Raw genomic sequence first — 17,773 nt, 5'->3', positions numbered from 1 at the left:
AAGGTGAATGGAAACAGACAGTATGGGTTCACAGAATCACAGAATAACCAGGTTGGAAGAGACCCACCGGATCATCGAGTCCAACCGTTCCTATCAAACACGAAACCATATCCCTCAGCACCTCATCCACCCGTGCCTTAAACACCTCCAGGGAAGGTGAATCAACCACCTCCCTGGGCAGCCTGTCCCAGTGCCCAATGACCCTTTCTGTAAAGAATTTTTTCCTAACGTCTAGCCTAAACCTCCCCTGGCGGAGCTTGAGGCCATTCTCTCTTGTCCTGTCCCCTGTCGCTTGGGAGAAGAGGCCAGCACCCTCCTCTCTACAACGTCCTTTCAGGTAGTTGTAGAGAGCAATGAGGTCACCCCTCAGCCTCCTCTTCTCCAGGCTAAACAACCCCAGCTCTCTCAGCCGCTCCTCATAAGGCCTGTTCTCCAGCCCCTTCCCCAGCTTTGTTGCTCTTCTCTGGACTCGCTCCAGAGCCTCAACATCCTTCTTGTGGTGAGGGGCCCAGACCTGAACACAGGATTCGAGGAGCGGTCTCACCAGTGCCGAGTACAGAGGGAGAATAACCTCCTTGGACCTGCTGGTCACGCCGTTTCTGATCCAAGCCAAGATGCCATTGGCCTTCTTGGCCACCTGGGCAAAGGTTCACCAAGGATAAATCATGCCTCGCCAACATGTTTGTCTTGTCTGATAAGATGACTCTGTGAGGATTAGGGGAGAGCAGTGGATTTTTTTATACCTTGATCCAGGATTCCAAAATCCAGGATTTTGGCACAATGTCCAGTTATGTCATTGTAGTCAAATCTGTGAGATATGGACCAGATAAATGGGCAATAAGGTGGTTGGATTGTTGGGCTCAAAGATGGAGTAACTGCTATGTAGTCCAAATGGTACCTTGTCACTAGGGTCATCTCCCATTATATGATACTTGAGGTAGTATTATTTAGTGTCTTATTAATAAACTTGGATGATACAATTTTCAGCAAGTTAACGGATGTTACCAAATGTGAGAAAGTAGTCAGTGCACTGGAAGAGTAGGGCAAAAATTATATTCAGTGGAAGCTTAACATGCTGGAGAAATGCGTTAATGCAGAACTCATGAAACTAGGTAAAGGCAAATTTGAAGCTCTGCCTCTGAGAGGGAACAGCTTTGTGCAACACAGGCTAGATGCCAAATTACTGGAAAGGAGCTCTACTGAAAGGGAGTTGGGGGTCCTGCGGGGTCCCATTGTGGTGGAGAAGGCCAACTGTATCTTGGATTGCTTTAGCAAGAGCATGGCCTGCCGATCAGGAGGAAGAGTGATACATTCTTGTGAGACTGCATTTGGAGTTCAGTGTCCAGTTTGAAGCTTCATATGAGAGATTAGGAGCGGCTCACTGGTGGTGAGCTCAGCAGAGGCCTACCAAGATGTCCAGGAGCTCAGAGCCCACAATGTGTAATGTTCAGCCTTAAGATGAGATGATTTGGAAAAGGGAAGGGTGGTATGCAAGCTCTCTGCTGTCTGTAAGTACTGGGAGAGTGTGGAGAAACCAGAGCCAAATTCTTGTCAGAGGTGCACTGTGAAAGAACAAGAGACAGTGAACACAAACTACAAGCAGAGAAATTTCTACTCTAAGCATGATTTTTATATAATGAATTGGGAATTGAATAAATACAGGATATGTAGTCTCACAAATGGGAAAGCTAAATGAAGAAAATACTTCTAGGAATTTGTCAAAAGCAAATAAGTGTTGGTTGTGTTTTGTTTCCAGCAGCTGGAGAAGAATGGTAATCATAGAAAACCCCAGGTTGAAACGGACCTTGAAAGACCATCTGGTCCAGCCTTTCATGAGAAAGGGAAACTAGATGAGCAGAATAGAAGTTGCATACATTCAGAAATTATTTCAGTAATTAACTAGTCATTTTTAGGTGAGGGAATGCAGAAGGTTATTTCACTAGATTCCAGTCTGCATGCTCTGTCTTGAACACGTTTCTAAATTTGACCCTTAAGCTGTTAATTGCATGAGCAACCTCAGCCAAAAGACATAAACAAAAGGCAGCCACTGTAGGTGGTTGATGAAAAGTCAAGAACTGATTGATAATCTATATGTCTGCACATCTCCAAAGGTTTGGATTTAATTCTCAGATGTGTAGTGAGTGATGTTATACCAGCTGAAAGATTTGACAGCATGCCGCTAGAAATTTTGCAAGTTGTAGCCAGTTGTTCTAGTTAACCTCACTTAAACCTTAGACTTCCATATGAGGAAAATACACTCTGAAGGGTGAAAGGATGCATTGAGATTCTCATTCTGATTTTTTGAATGTAATTTAGAAAACACCTTATGCTTTACTTTGGAAATTTTCCAGTCTTTTCATCTTCAGACAAGTGAAAGTCATGTGAATTGCACTGAGGCGGTGAGACTGTTGTAGAGACTGGCAAAGACGTGCAAACCATCTCCTGCTAGGTGATTTGAGGGAGAAAGTTTATGTTTGGGTTCTTTTCATTAGGTATTTTTTGTGCTTCAAGTAAATCCTTTTGGCTGTGTGTCTGCTTTGTCTCCCAAATCTTATAAGTATACATTAAGATCTCAGGCAGGTGTTATTCTTGTTATAATATAGCCAGGCTGCAGACTATTTGATGAAGATGTTAACATAGTAAGATTGTACGTTAAGAACGTTTTCTGAGCTAAAAGACATCACATTAGAGCTGCAAGGGCATTATAACTGCTCTTTTTATTGAAAAAGAATAAAATAAATAATCCAGTCTGCTGAAATAAACTGAGCTTGAATTAATGTTTCAAAACTCTCCCTTTCTTTGTTTTTTTTTTTTCCCTAATACTTGAGTATTCCAGTATGTTTTTTGAAGTGAAATTAATTAGTTTTCTTTCAGTAAATTGTATCTATATTTTTCTCAAGTGTTTTGGGTTTTAGAGGCCTTCACATCTGACTAGATATGTTTAACAATTAAAATTAAGGTATTAATAGGAAGAAATTTATTAAAACTGGCTCTGCAGAAGAATAGCAGAACTGTAATAACTGGGTTTCGGATCAGTAAATAGTTCAGGATTTCTGAAGCCAAGAACACCTCTTAGGCTGAAGGGGAAAATGATTGACTGCTGTTAATCAACAAAACCGTGGAAAGCTGTGTCATTTTTTGTGGTGGTTTCATACTACTTTGAATGGGAGGTAATTAATATCTAAATCTTTCTTCTGTTTTAATCCCATAATAGAAGTTCAATGCAAAAAAAGTATTTTAAAGAATGAAATTATTTGAAGACTGTTTATGTTTAAACTCTTTATTTTCTTTTATTTTATTGCTTTTTATTGTTTTGTGTTCCAGGGTGAACGTGGCTTGGAAGGTGGTAAAGGTGAAGAAGGTGAAAAGGTAAATTTTTCTGTCAATGTTATTTAATTGTTCAGTTTAACATTTTGATATGTTACCAATTTTGTCTAAAAGTCTCTCTTAACTTTTTCATGAATACGATTCTTATTTTTTTACGATGTAAATCATTCCTGAAATGCTTCAGAACAAAGAGCTTTTGATATGTGTTAATCAGTGTCATCAGTTATTCTTGTGGAAACAATTTTTTTTTTATTAAGAAAAGACATAATAATGAAGCCTAACAGAACCATAACCACTGGAATCCAGTATTGTTTGCCGCTATCTTATTTCTATGGTGACTAGTAAATGTTTATTAATACGATATGAAATGTATGATGAGATGATGTGTAGATACTTATAGTGCTTATTTATTGTTTTTATACATTATAAATGCACTTTTATTGTAACTACTAAATGTTTTACATGCTCTGGAAAAAAATTTTCACAGAAAGGGTCATTGGGCACTGGCAGAGGATGCCCAGGGAAGTGGTTGAGTCACCTTCCCTGGAGGGGTTTAAGGGGCGGATGGACGAGGTGCTGAGGGGCATGGTTTAGTATTTGGTAGGAATGGTTGGACTTGATGATCCGATGAGTCTTTTTCAACCTGATGATTCTATGAGTCTTTGATTCTATGATTTGCTACAGCATAACTGACTGCTAATTTTAAAAGGTTAATTTTCATTTATATACTTCTGTGTACTTACACAGTAGGTTAACGTGAGATTTGTCTCCTGCCCGTATCTGACTGAATTGACTTAAATGCTAGTGGCCAAGCTGAATGCAGGTGCATTTCTCTCTCCCCAAGACTGCAAGCTGTGTCTCTGCCTGGTTGACTGACTTGTGCCTGATGGACATTGTTAGTCTCCTAACAGCCATCAAATAGTTTTGAATGGGAAGTCTAGGATGTGCCTTTGCTTGCTCTTCACCAGTGGGTATCAGAAATGGAACTTGATACAGTCTGTCCTGATTGCAGATGCTCTGCAGTGGCCAGAAGTAGTTTAGAAGTGTATTAAAATGGGAATGAAGCTGGTCCTGTGGAAGGCTGTCTTGACTGACAGAGTGCCAGTCTGGGTCACTCTAGATGATGCAACCTAATCTTCTTATGTGGCTTCAGACAAGTAGGTCTTCACAGGTTATCGAAGGCAAGCCTATGTTAAAGGGCAAGTGGAAGGAAGAGGTTGTTCTTAGCTTGCCTAATAGAAATTAAAGAAATAACGGTGACAGTTTATTATAGAATCTTCAGATCGTAACTGTGTTACTACCTGGTTATTGCTTTTTCATTGGTTTTTGTTGATATTGATGAGGCAACCTTTCTTGGATCATAGATAATTTCTCTGAGCTTCAGCTCACAGTCTGAAAAAAGGTGCAGGAAAGCATTTTTGCTGAATTTATAAATCACAAAGATGAAGAATGACAGACACCTCTATTCTGGCAATATTCAGACTGAAGAAAATGCGGCAGCTCCTGAATTTTGAAAAGTGCAGTATATTTGCGAGTTAGGGTGCTTTGTACATGGGTACACTCACTCATCCACCATACCTCTTCAGAAGTGTCACCCAGCTTGCTTTCATGTTTCAAAGAAAACATGATATGGATTAACAGAATTTAAGCATTTTTAAAATTTTGGAGGTTTTTTTAGTAGGAAATATTCCAGTAACCAGGGAGGAAGACGTATCAGAAGTAAAATCAGCATCCGTAGCAACTAACTTCTATAATGTGAATTCAGCCTCTTAAAAAAACCTACTTGTTAAGCTTGAGTGTTTCTAACTCCACTGACAGATCTGATTTCCTTGGTGGCATTGTTATTCATCATCTCTGAAGGGCTTATGGATGTCTTTTTCCATTTTCTTTCTTTTTTCCATAATTGCTCTGCAGCTGTGCTGTGCTTTTCTTAAGTTTTATGAAAAAATTGTGTTTGGACTCAGGAAGAGGGTTCCAGCTGTTGCTGCCACTCTCTTTGCTTGATTTCCCTTGTGTTAAGACTGAGATAAAATGACCTAAGCACTGGTAATCACATTTTTCTTATTTGGAAACTGAGTCAGCACATTTAGACCCTTTTTTTTCCTCTTTGTTCTGTAGCTTCAGAAGTTAATTAAGATATCCCATTTAAAAGTTATTTCTAGTGTAACTATTAACAATGTATTAGGCCTGTTCTTCAAATAACAGGAAAGATACTAGTTGAAGGACCTTTATTTACCAGTGATCACTCAAAAATCATTTGTGACATTCTCACCAGAAGCTACATATTGTGTTTTTTTACGGAAAGAGTGTGCTTTAAGAATATGGGGAGTGGATCTCAGCCTGGAGTTGAATACTCAATTTAGCCTTCATTCAAATAATTATTAAAGAATGACAATGCTGTATTTCCAGTTACTGAAGTCCAGAGAGGGGAGGCATCTGTAATTTAAACTACTGAGAGAGATTATTTTATACCATTTAAGGATTTCTTTGCCACACTTTGTTCTCCTTGAGGAATCCAGAACTCTTGTTCTGCATCCCTCCTTTTTTTTGATCTTGGATGAACTTGGTCTGTCTTATAGAAGTCAGTGGTGGTAAGAGAAGCTACAGACCATGTCTGCAGGTGTTATGCAGCAAGGTTTCCCCTCTATGGGAAATACACTGTTACTCTAAATTAATTTTAATTCTTTGTGGTTTATTTTCTTTGTGTTACTTAGATAGTGGCATTGTTTTATATGATAGTCTTATAGCTGCAACAAAATCATTGGGCTACCGTTCTACAGAATGACTGAAAAAGTATATGCTGAGAGCAATTTTAATTGGTTTGTTGACAGGAGGGCAAACTATAGCATGTGTATCCGTCCTTCTAGTACTGCTCAGAATTGTAATTTTACGTTATAGGGTAGAAAGTATGAGTATTACGCTTTATAATGATATCGAGTCAGGAAGGACTAATAATAACTAGAAGAAAGCTTTAAAATCCAGAATGTTCTTGGCAAATCATAGATGTAGCCTGAAAAAAATAGGATCCAACGCAGAAGGAATGAGTGCAAGGCACTACCTGCAGGGGAGAATAAGTCTGAGCTGTGAAAACCCAAATCAAATGATATCCACTCAGAAATTAAAATATGATGATAATTTGGATTGGAAACTGGGCACAGGTGAATGAAATTAGACAGTTGAAAATGAAAGACGTTTACTAAGGTGTTTTAAAGTGGAATATTGTCTACAACACTAAATATTTATGTGCTATTTGATATTGGTAAGACTTCACCTTAAAGGATTTTGAAAGTAGGGCACTGAGAATGATTGGTGCCCAGGAACACAGAACCTTTTGGGAAGGACTGCATGAATGAAGATTACTTAGTGTAGAGTCATCTGAAAAGAAATATGTAAACAGTCTTTAAATGCATAGCACTGCTAAAAAGAGGAAGGGAATGATATATCTGCTATGTCTGTAGTGCATGCCAAGCTATGGGCTGAAAGTGCAGTTGAGAAAGATGCTGTGTAGCCATTAGGAAAGGGGTTTGAATTTTAACTGTATTGTTTATTATGGAAGCAATTTCCTCTTCCAGTGGTCTGCACTTTTTATCCTGGTTACAAAAAACAGAATAAACTAAAGAAAGGCTTCAAGAAAACACAGGAGATCTGATTATCTTAAATGACTTTACCATTTTCTGATAATAGCATCAAAATTATGTGGTGTCACTAACACTGATTTCTAATTCGATAAGCTCAGAGTTTCTTTTTCAGTGTATATCCTTGTTTGTTTTTAATACTTAGTTAATACTTTCCTGTGATAAGACAGTAAAGCTCTGGAACAGATTGTCCAAAGTGATTGTGCAGGCTCTTTTCCTTGAGGCTTTCGAGACCAGTCCTGAACAGCCTGGCCTGACCTCATAACTGAACCCTATTTTGAGTAGGTTGGACTAGGGACCTCCTGAGGTGAGGAGGTCCTCACCTCCAGCCTCCATTATCCTATGATTTTATGAACAGTGAACATAAATGTGATATTTTTCTGGTTTGACACATGTTCACGTTATAGATCTGCATTAAAGAAGAGAACAATATTAAGTGAAAATGGTGTGCGGGGGTGTGTGCATTATTTTTTCTAATATTGGCAGGGGATGATATGTAATTGTACATTTAATTTACAGTATGAACTAACATTGTTCACCGGAATATGTAGCAGATTTTTTTATAATATCTGTATATACATTCATGCACTGTTTGTTTTGGAGCATTATGTCTGGGGGTGACCAGTGCCTTTGCTTAAATATCCAATCACCTGACATCTGGTGCAGTCTTCCTCATAGAAGCTGTCATGGAAAGCTTCTAAGAGTGGCATTGTACATGGTTGCTTGGATGATGTGCATGCATTCTCTGGGATGTTTTTAGCTTGGGTTTCCTGAAACCCTATGAAACAAAAAATTACAAAATAAATAAGTTACAAAATAAATTTTTCAATGTGAATGAAATCTAAGTGTCTTCAGAATTTATTAAGTACCAAAAAAATGGCACATGGTTTAGTGGTGGACTTGACAGTGTTAGGTTTATGGTTGTACTCAATGATCCCAAAGGTCTTTTCCAACATAAATGATTCTGTGATTCTCTGAAAAAAGGGAGAATGTTAAAATTTGTTAGTATGAAAACTGCCATGCAGCTGTTGGATTGTTTGATCACAGCTCCTTTCACTTGAGCTGTGGCAATTGCCATAGTTCAACTTCTGTCCCTGCATCTTTTAGATACAGTTTAATTTACAAGGTGAATCCTCTTGTTTCATTTTTACAATCTTTTATCTATTGCTCTTCTTTCATGTTTGTTTGGGGTTTTTTTTTACTGCTTTCTTCCACTATCCCAATGTAAAGCAATTTCTTTCTGAAAAATAAAATCCCTGTCACTCTGAGAATTCAGAGGTTGAAAGAGAGTCAGGCACTGAAATCAGTGATACATAAAATAAAAACTGCTTTTCTGATTAGCTTGTAGATGGAGTTTCTGAGACAGAGAGCTCACAACCAGAGATCTCTGATCCTGATTTTGATACCTGAAGGAATTACTATGAGTAAAAAAATGGTAAAAAAAAAGAATAAAATATGGAATAGATTGCTACAGAGGATTACATTCAGAGAATTGCTGTGTAGTGCACCAACAAAAACTTCAGCCATATAAAAGTCACAATGCAGTGAAGTTACATATGTGTGTTCCTACTTCGAGCATGTCATAAGCCTGCAGATTGGAACAAAAAGCACAGAACCTCCAAAATAACAGATTTTAATACCAGGGAAACCCTGGTAACAAAACAGTCCACAGAATGGGTCCCCATTCTAGTAACAGTTGTAAGCACCAGGTTTGCTTAAGACATGCTTAAAGCTATGACACAATTTGATGCCTCATTAAATGACTGTTTACTCTAAATGGAGAAAACCAAAATCCACCCAACAAAATCAAAGGAGTCTTAGCTCAAGCACCAGTTGGCTTGAGTTGCTTAAATGCAGCCATAGTGAAGGACATAAGTTATCAAGTTATACCTTGTCATTGGCAATTTAAAAAGAAATAATTCACGAATCTCCGTACCTAATTATAAATCTTTTATCTGTCTTAAGTAACCCTTACCTCTCCTCTCTTTGTAGCTTCTTAATTTGCAGAGGCAAGATGTTTAAATCTTTCACTTCGGATGAGTGGGCACAATGTTTTGAGCTTGGCAGCTGTTACAAGCCTAACCAAGAAATGGACTCAAAGCTAGGTCTGAGTTCTTGAAACTTACTGAGGTTGTAATCTTATTGTTATTTATTTTGGTACTTGAAGTACGTGCATTGGTTGGGAGTTGGAACTGGCCCAAAGCCTGTTAGTTCATCAGACAAATAACATCTTAGATGCCTTTTTTTCGTTTGTTAAATCCATAATTCATTCTCTTTGTCTGTTGGATGTTGCTTCCTTTGGCCACTCCAACTAGTACTCGTTACTCAAGTCCCCTACTTGTCTGTCATCCAGTCTTATCTTCTTGGTTAGAGTATGTGTTTGCTGTAGTATACTTCACAGATGCAGTTCTTTCTGTAACTGACCTAGAACAATGAGAATTCAGTTCTGTGGGACATGCAGAACCTGAACATTGTATAAATTCCATTATAATTTGGCAGCATATATGGAACAGACATATATTTGATTTGGTCTAGTGGTGATAGAAAAGTGAGTGCTTTTAAATGTGAATTATAGCTGGGCAAATGTGACCGGATTGTCGCTAATAGTAATTTCACAAAGCTGGGAAACATAAATTCCTTGCCTTACTTAGCTGCTTCAGAATACTAGTGTGAAATCTTTGGTTTTTTCTTAACTCACAGAGGCACGTAAGGTATGATGTTATATAGGCTAAATCACAGTACTAGCTGATGTCTCAGAAGATTCAGAATTTATGACTGATAGTTAGGATGATGACAGTGCTCTGGAGAGGGACTCGTCAAAAGGAGTTTTCCTTAACTGGTTGTTGGAATAAAGCAGATCCCCCTCCTATCTCACACTTGAAATAGAGGATTTTAAGACTGGATGTCGTTGGAGCTGAGCTTTGTAGACACATATGTGCTGTGGTATGCACATGTGAACACTTGATCTTTGGTAAACTTACAGTTTTACTGTAATTAATTGACTGATATGTCTCAGTAAAATTGTGTAATTAAAAAAGCTACATGTATTTGACTAAGTGAGACTTTGAGAGTAAAACTGTAATAACAGTCATTCATTATTTCCAAAGTGTCATCCTTTTAATACTTTTTGTGTGTTTTGGTTGTGCTTTTGCCTGTGTATACATGTGAGAAGAGAGGAGGAGTCTGGGGCTTATCCAGCCTAAATGTAGAAAAAATTCTCATCTGCTTCATTTTCTTCTAAAAGCAGGATGTTCTTTGTATATATTTACTATTTTGTGAAGTACAATTTGAATTATCCCAGGAAATAGGGCTTCCTCTATTTCCTTTAGAAGAAAATTCCTAATAGATCTTAGTGTCAAGAAGATTTCCTGGAGGTTCAATGTTTTTTTCTTCATCCTATCACACCTAATAAAATACTCCACTGTCTATCTTCCATCTATTCAGGACACACAAGACTATAAACTTGCAGTTTGTTCCCAGGTGTAGTCTTTTTGTAGTCTTCTTTTAGTCTTTAATATGCTTTTCTTAAATAAGAGTAAGTAAATGAAGCAGGAATCATATTTCCTTTCTAAGATGTTAGTTGATGTTAGTATTATATCTAGTCTTTCTAATATTTTGATGTCTGTACCACGAATCTCTGATTAAACAGGTCCACGTAAGGCAGCTCAAGTACTGGGGAAGCTTCCAATCTACTTGAAAAACAGAAGCTGTTACTCATGGATAGAAAGACAATCATGAACCTCAAAGATCTCTAATTAAAAGTACTAAAAATTACGTTTAAGAGAAGCAGTTAGTAACTTGCCTCAGTGTTAGTATAGTGGTTCTATTTGTAGCGCTGTAGATTCTGGTAGAAATGCTTCAGTCTGAACAAAAGGTTAGAAAAGTATATTCAGTAAGCTGAAAATCTTAATGGTACCTTGGCTGCTGCATATACAGACCTGTTAGTCAGATTTCATTTGTTTATTTTTTTGAGTAATGGAAGAACCTGCTTTCTGAATTATAGGCTAAGGGTGCATTTCCCTAGCTAGTCTGGATGGTGGTGGCGTGTCAGTCAGTGCCACTGTGGTGAAAATGTGGCTCTTCACCTTTGCTGACTATCAGTAGAAATACTTTCTGGGAGCAGGAGGAAGATTTTCTGAAATGTTTTAAGCCTTATTTCATGCAGTCAAGACGGGGTGCCTTGCCAGCTGGATGTAAATGTGAACTGAGTTTTTTGCATACTTATCTCCTAATGCTGATTAGGGAAGTATTAGAGTTTTCTCTTTCTCATCTTGTAACTATTTAATCACCTGTTTCCACCTTGTAAGCTTTGGGGTCGAGGGCGATGTTTTTCTTTGCTTTTGCTTGTATGATTGTTCTGTTTTGACATGGTGGGTAGCATTCTGGAATTGTTTTCATTAAGTATGAGGTTAAATGTTATTTACAAGACAACCATCCAAATGAATAGGCATGCAAGCATTTTATTTGACAGGATTTTTTTTATTACCAAGCAGATCATATATATGATCGCAGGCAGACATCTATACAAAGATATTCTACCGGAAAAGGAAAAGCATATTGTTAATTCCACATGAAGTCTCTACTTGTAATAAGTGTTGGCATTTATTCCAGCAAGCGGAACATTTACCAGGGCTTATCCTGTAGTTCTTTTGTATTTGGCTTGATCTGTCCACCTTCATCATGGTGCCTCTTGCCCTTTGAAACAGGCTTAATAAAAACTGTCTGTTTGGAATAGCCCCTAGCCTATTGTAACTTTTGAACTGTGCCTGGGAATTATATGGGAAATGCTAATCAGACTCATTGAAATGTCTGCAAGAGACCTTCATAGCTGAGGTCTATAAATTTAATAATGTAGATGACTAAGTTCCAGGTCTCAAGCCGTATCACTGTTTAATTTACAGACACTTACCTGTTTAGTCAGATGAAAAGTTCATCAAGCTCAACATCATGCTTCTAATCATAGCCAGAAGTGATGCTCAGGGAAAAGCATAAGGACAAAGTAAGCAAATACAGTGCTTCTCCCTATGTACTACTCCAGCCTTCAATTATTTGAGACTGCCATCTCAGCCAATGTGTTTTCAGTGAATTTAGTAGCCTTCAATTGACTTCTCTCCTGTTAGTGAGTGCAGTTTTCCCTTGAATTCATGTAAACTTTGAGCATCTGCAATATCCTGTGGTGAGGTATTACACCGTTTATCTTTGTATTTCAAGAACCACTTCCCATTGTTTATTTGGAACCTGCTTCCTCTTAGTGTAGTTTGGTGTCCTCCACTATTTCTCTTGGAAAATTCTTGTTCTGTTTCTCAGTATCAATCAAGAATCAATAAGTATCTGCCATGCATTCCTGGCCTGTGTCTTCCAAATTGAAGAATTCCAGCTTGTATAAGATCTCCTACCATGAAAACTGTTCTGTATTTGGTCATTTTTACTAGCCACTTCTGGATGTTTTTGACTTCTTTTGCAGTGTTTAATGATGGTAGAAGCAAGAACTTCAGCGCATATCATATCAGAGTGAAATTGTTTCATTTTTTGTGCCTTCGTAATATCTCCTTACCTTGTACTTTGTTTTGAACCCTCTGTTTAGCTTTGTGTCTGGCCTCAAGATTTTGCTCTTGGTCCTTCTGAATTGAGTGTTACCAGTCACTGCATTTAGGAAACTGTCACTGTGTTCACAAATGTTATGGCTACATATGGAAAAGAAGGATTTTACCATCTTTATAATTTTAGATGTATTGTCTACATTGAACTTCGTTTGTCCTTCTTTTGCCCTGATATTTCATCTCATCATGCCCGTATTGAGTTTTTCGCAGTTCATTTTCGTCTGTTTTATCCTGTATGATTTAGTATTGTCACCAAATTTAGTCATGTACCTCAAAATGTTTTTCTTTGAGGATTGAGCGTAAACAATTCATGTCTTGCTGAGAACAAGATTAGTGGAGAAAGGACTTTGCCAATACCTAAACACTACTGTGAATTCTCAAGCTGTCTAGGACTGCAAATATAGTATTTGAAAAGAGGATTTTTTTTTGGCATTAGGAAAGTATCTTTTTCAGTCTGACTTCACCAAGATTTGGTCTAATCTTAAGCTCTGTCCACTTGCATGTATTGAGTACAGTCTACTTCAGTCCACTAAGCTGTCGAACTTTCAATTCATCCCACAACATAGGAAGTCTGTTGCATGGTAAGCCCAGATGTGGAGGTCTGGGTGAGAAAGCACATGTGATGCTCTGCAGAAACTGCCAAGCCTGTTCTGAACGAGGTATTGTGGGGTATCAGAAGCATTGCAGCTTCATTAGTGGGCGCTCTGAGACGTACGGTTTAATAGCATGAGCAGAGTGGCAGGTCATTTGGATGTCCTGCTTCCAGTAATGGTTGCTTCTGTGCCACCTTGGAGATTTCTCTGAAGATGTGTAGAGATGGATGACTGTGTACCACTATAGCTGTGGATGCCTTTTTTATGGATTACCTTTTGAATGGTAATTTTGATAAATGGTAATTAATTTTAAATTAATGTAACAGTTTTTGCTTTAAGGAGTGCTGCACATTTACCATCTGAGAAAATGTTCTGCATGAGCAAAGAAATATCAATTGGCAGCAGGAGAGAGCCTGGCATCATCCTCTCTCTACACAAACATATTGAGGTCTCGGTTCACATTTACAACTCTGAGCACTGTGTAGCACCAGTGGAGTGAATGCTGAGGCTTGGGTAAGGGCACCTGTGCATAGGAGAGAGGATAGAGGATGGACATGGACCTTGAGTGGGCTGCTTGGGAAAAACAAGAAGGCTGGGTGGCATGTGTATGTGTATTTCTGAGAGAGATGGAAGAAATGGAGAGTGATTGAAAATCCAGAATGGGGTGCGTCAGTACTAATGTGGGAATGAAATGAAGATTTCTAGAGTTTCCTATTTCTTCCATTTGACTGCACTGCCTTCCAAACGGTATGTGGTCTAGATGTCATCTGTCAGTAGTAAATTCTACTCCTAGTAGCGGCTGGTGAATTGTTTGTGTTCTGTGATGAGCGGAAGGTCTCCACACTTGCCCTGTGCTTTTGGTTCACCAGAAGAGAGGAGTTATGCTCTGCTGCAGCTACCTAGTCTTTTAGGTCAAGTGATAAAGCTTATTGCTGTGAATTAAATATTCTGTCTTCTGACTCCACAGATGATCTCGGTGAAAGGCTTTATAATTCATTATGACAAATGATTTCTGTTGTTTATCACATGTTAATCTGAAAAGACTGAATTAAAAAAGATGATTGCTGAGTCAAAAGATGATGAATACCAGAATAGAATTAATTTCCAAACTAAATGTGACCTCAATTGGATTAGAGAGGGGCCTGGAAATAGCCCATGGTATGAGTGTTCCCACAAGATAATCTCAGAGAAATAGCTCTGTCTGCAGTTCAACATCGAGTTCTTTTTGTTTAAACCTTTTTTCTTATCACTGTTTCTGGATTTATTTTATTTTTATCACCTTGCTGTTTTTGTGACTTGTTCTTGATTTTCTGTGCCTTCTCTCTTCTCTTTTTCTGGCTCATAATTTACCTTTCTTCTTGTGCATTCACCCACCTATACAGATGTTTGTCCATTCTTTCTCCTTATTTTACTTTTCTAAAAGACGTTTATGTTTCACCAACACCTTTGCATAATATCTTTGAAGGAAGTGGTGTCTCTAAGTGGAAGTGCTGTGAGAAGCATTCTAGGTACAGTGTATGATAACATGAGTGGTTCAGGTGCTTACCAGTCTCCTGGGTTCTGGATAACTCCAGTAGTATCATTAAGCTGGTCTTACAGTTAGTCAGGACTAAAAATTAAAGTAGTTTAATATGACTGTAAGTCTCAGTATCTTCTGATAGTGTAGATCTGGTGATAGATTTTACTTTGAGTGAGTGTATTTCCTCAGTTTTCAGTTTAAAGTGCACATTTACACTATATGCTTGTATGTTTACATATGTATTTATATGTGTACTAGAATAAGTCATCCCTTCCACAAAAGATAATACAAACCCAAAAGTATTTAGAAACATATCAAGTAATAGTTTTTTAAATTAAATCATTTCTGACTTAATTATTTTGATTTACTGCGGCGCAGTTAATAAACAAAAACTTCCTTTACAAAGAAGTTTAAGCCAAAAAGGAGGCTCTCGTGGAAGAATTACCGCACTTGAGAGTAAGCACAACTCAATCCTTGCTGGCAGGTGCAGTGTGTTGTTCCTTTAACACAGCAAACTGAATAGGGCTGTTGGCACGTGAGTCTCCAGACCTTTAAATGGGAGGCAGTTCTTGGGAGGTGGTGAACGAATACGTGCTGCAAAACTGAATTGACAGGGCTCCACAGCAAGGAGGCCATCAGTACACTGCAGCTGCTACTATCAGTGAGATTATTTTGTATGCAGTGTTGCAGAGGACTATTCTTTATGAAAAAAAAGAGAGTATTGCCAGCTATCTAGTGAGAAGAGGCAACAGGATAATCTAATAAAACAATATTGATGTTGCAATATTAGAAAACATTTAACTTAAACTGCATGTATGCTTATGCAGCCTTGTTAATTTTTCCAATTTAGCCTTATATTATGAGACCTGTTTCAAAAATCTTTTATGTGATATTTCTATAATAGCCACACATGCCAAGAAGTAAATTTGCAATTGAAATACATGTGTTTAAATCAATGGGCTCTCTACATGTGCTTTTGCAATTTTGAGTGAGAGTTTTTTGTGGTTAGTATAAGGATCAGAATTCATGGACAGAGTGTGATGAAAGAAGAAATGACAAAACAGATACTCACATTGGTCACTGTAGAATAGGAGATTATGAACTTTTTTTCATGAATATGCCACAAATAAAGCGCTGTGTGTATGTGTGAGTGAAGCTTTCCACAGCCTATAAAGTCAGATGTGGATGATAGTATTGAAATGCCAGCAACATACGTGTTTAAGTGTATTTAAGTCTCCAAAGTACTTTTCTTTTTTCTCCACTTAGCAGTAGTTGATGTTTGTTAAAATATTACTGTCAGTGGTAAAAGCAGACTTGCTACCTGATCTTCTCCTTCCAGCTGCTTCTTCCTATCCCCAGCATCCCTGTCCAGGGCTATTGCAACTGTTCATGTGCTGTCTAGTAAGCTAAAGAAATCAGGGAACTGTTTTGACCAGAAAAAAGCCTCTTGTTTACTAGGTTATATCCCAGCAGATTCTGTTTCTCCAGACCACTGTCTGGCTTTTCTTCAGCAACTAAGGTGTTCCAGAACAATAGGCATAATTTAGTGACTAAAAGGTCCTGCAGTCCTATACAGATGACTTTTGGGGCTGGAGAAGAGTGGTATGATTCCTTTGGATCAAGCTAAACTGAAAGATGTACTCCAGGAACAAGCTTAAGGTGCTGCAATTGTTAATGGCTCTTGAGTTCATGAAAACAGACTAAAGCTGCTACAACGTAGGTTCAGAATAGCTACAACAAAATACGTGGAGTGTGAACATCTAGTATGCTGCGTTATTTGCTCCACAGATGAGCTTCTGTTGTGCCACAGTGTTTGCTAATGTAGAAAATACTTTCAAGAAGATCTGCACAAAAGTTAAAGAATGGTAAATTGTACAGAATGCGTCATGTAGCTAAGACACCAGCTGCTTTATACCACTACTTTCTACAGGACACTCATTGGCTATCTTTGTGTATTCTTAAATCGTAGTGTAAGAAACAAATGATGCTACCTTTGAGCAGGTAATTTACAACAGAAGTTCAGAGTTTCTGTGACAGTGGAGACTGAGTTGTTTTACCTGCCTCCATGGAGCATGTCATTGATCTTCCCTCTGTGATGAGGCCAATGTATATTAGAGTCATAGCATCATAGAATAGTTAGGGTTGGAAGGGACCTTAAAGTTCCACACCCTGCCATGGGCAGAGACACCTCCCACCAGACCAGGCTGCCTAAGGCCCCATCCAACCTGGCCTTGAACACCTCCAGTGATGGGGCATCCACAGCTTCCCTGGGCAACCTGTGCCAGTGTCTCACCACTCTTATGGTGAAGAAATTCTTCCTAATTTCTAGTGTAAATCTGCCCTTCTCCAGTTTATACTTGCTCCCCCTCATCCTATCACCACAAGTCTTTATGAACAGTCCCTCTTTAGCTTTCCTGTAGGCCCCTTTCAGGTACTGGAAAGTTGCTAGAAGATCTTGGAGTCTTCTCTTCTCCAGGCCAGACAAGCCCAACTCTCTCAGCCTGTCCTCATATAGAAGGTGCTCCAGCCCTCAGATCATCTTTGTAGCCCTCCTCTTGACCTGTTCCAACAGCTCCATATCCTCCTTATGTTAAGGATTCCAGAACTGGACACAATGAGGTCTCACAAAAGAGGAATTGAGGGGCAGAATCACCTCCCTCGACCTGCTGGCCACCCTTCTTTTGATGCAGCCCAGGACACGATTGGCTTTCTGGGCTGCGAGCAAACATTGCTGGCTCATGTTGAGCTTCTCATCGACCAGCACCCTCAAGTCCTTCTCTGCAGGGCAGCTCTCAGTCACATCATCCCCCATCGTGTACTGGAATCAGGGATTGCCCCGATCTAGGTGTAGGACCTTGTACTTGGCCTTGTTGAACCTCATGAGGTTCTCACAGCCCCACTTCTCCAGCCTGTCCCGGTCCTTCTGGATGACATCCCGTCCTTCCAGTGTGGCAACTACACCACTCAGCTTGGTGTCATCTGCAAACTTGCTGAGGTTGCACAGATAAAGAAAATTTTGTCCTGTATCTTTTTATGAGTTTTATGCACTTATTGAAGGCCAGTGTTAACTTAAACTTGCTTCTATTGTCAAAAGCCACC

General features: G+C 38.7%; 1 protein-coding gene across 1 annotated transcript in view; it reads left to right on the top strand.

Annotated features, from left to right (window-relative positions):
- The window catches only part of COL19A1 (collagen type XIX alpha 1 chain), a 199,627-nt gene that overhangs the window by 69,809 nt on the left and 112,045 nt on the right, over positions 1–17,773 (top strand). Inside the window, exon 13 of the mRNA XM_069851444.1 lies at positions 3,325–3,369. Within this exon, the coding sequence (XP_069707545.1) occupies positions 3,325–3,369 (45 nt within the window). The remainder of the gene's footprint in view (positions 1–3,324; positions 3,370–17,773) is intronic.

Source organism: Phaenicophaeus curvirostris, chromosome 2, assembly GCF_032191515.1.
Source record: "Phaenicophaeus curvirostris isolate KB17595 chromosome 2, BPBGC_Pcur_1.0, whole genome shotgun sequence".
Taxonomy (NCBI): domain Eukaryota; kingdom Metazoa; phylum Chordata; class Aves; order Cuculiformes; family Cuculidae; genus Phaenicophaeus; species Phaenicophaeus curvirostris.
Note: the sequence above shows the minus strand (reverse complement) of the source record. Positions and strands in the feature narration are given on the sequence as shown.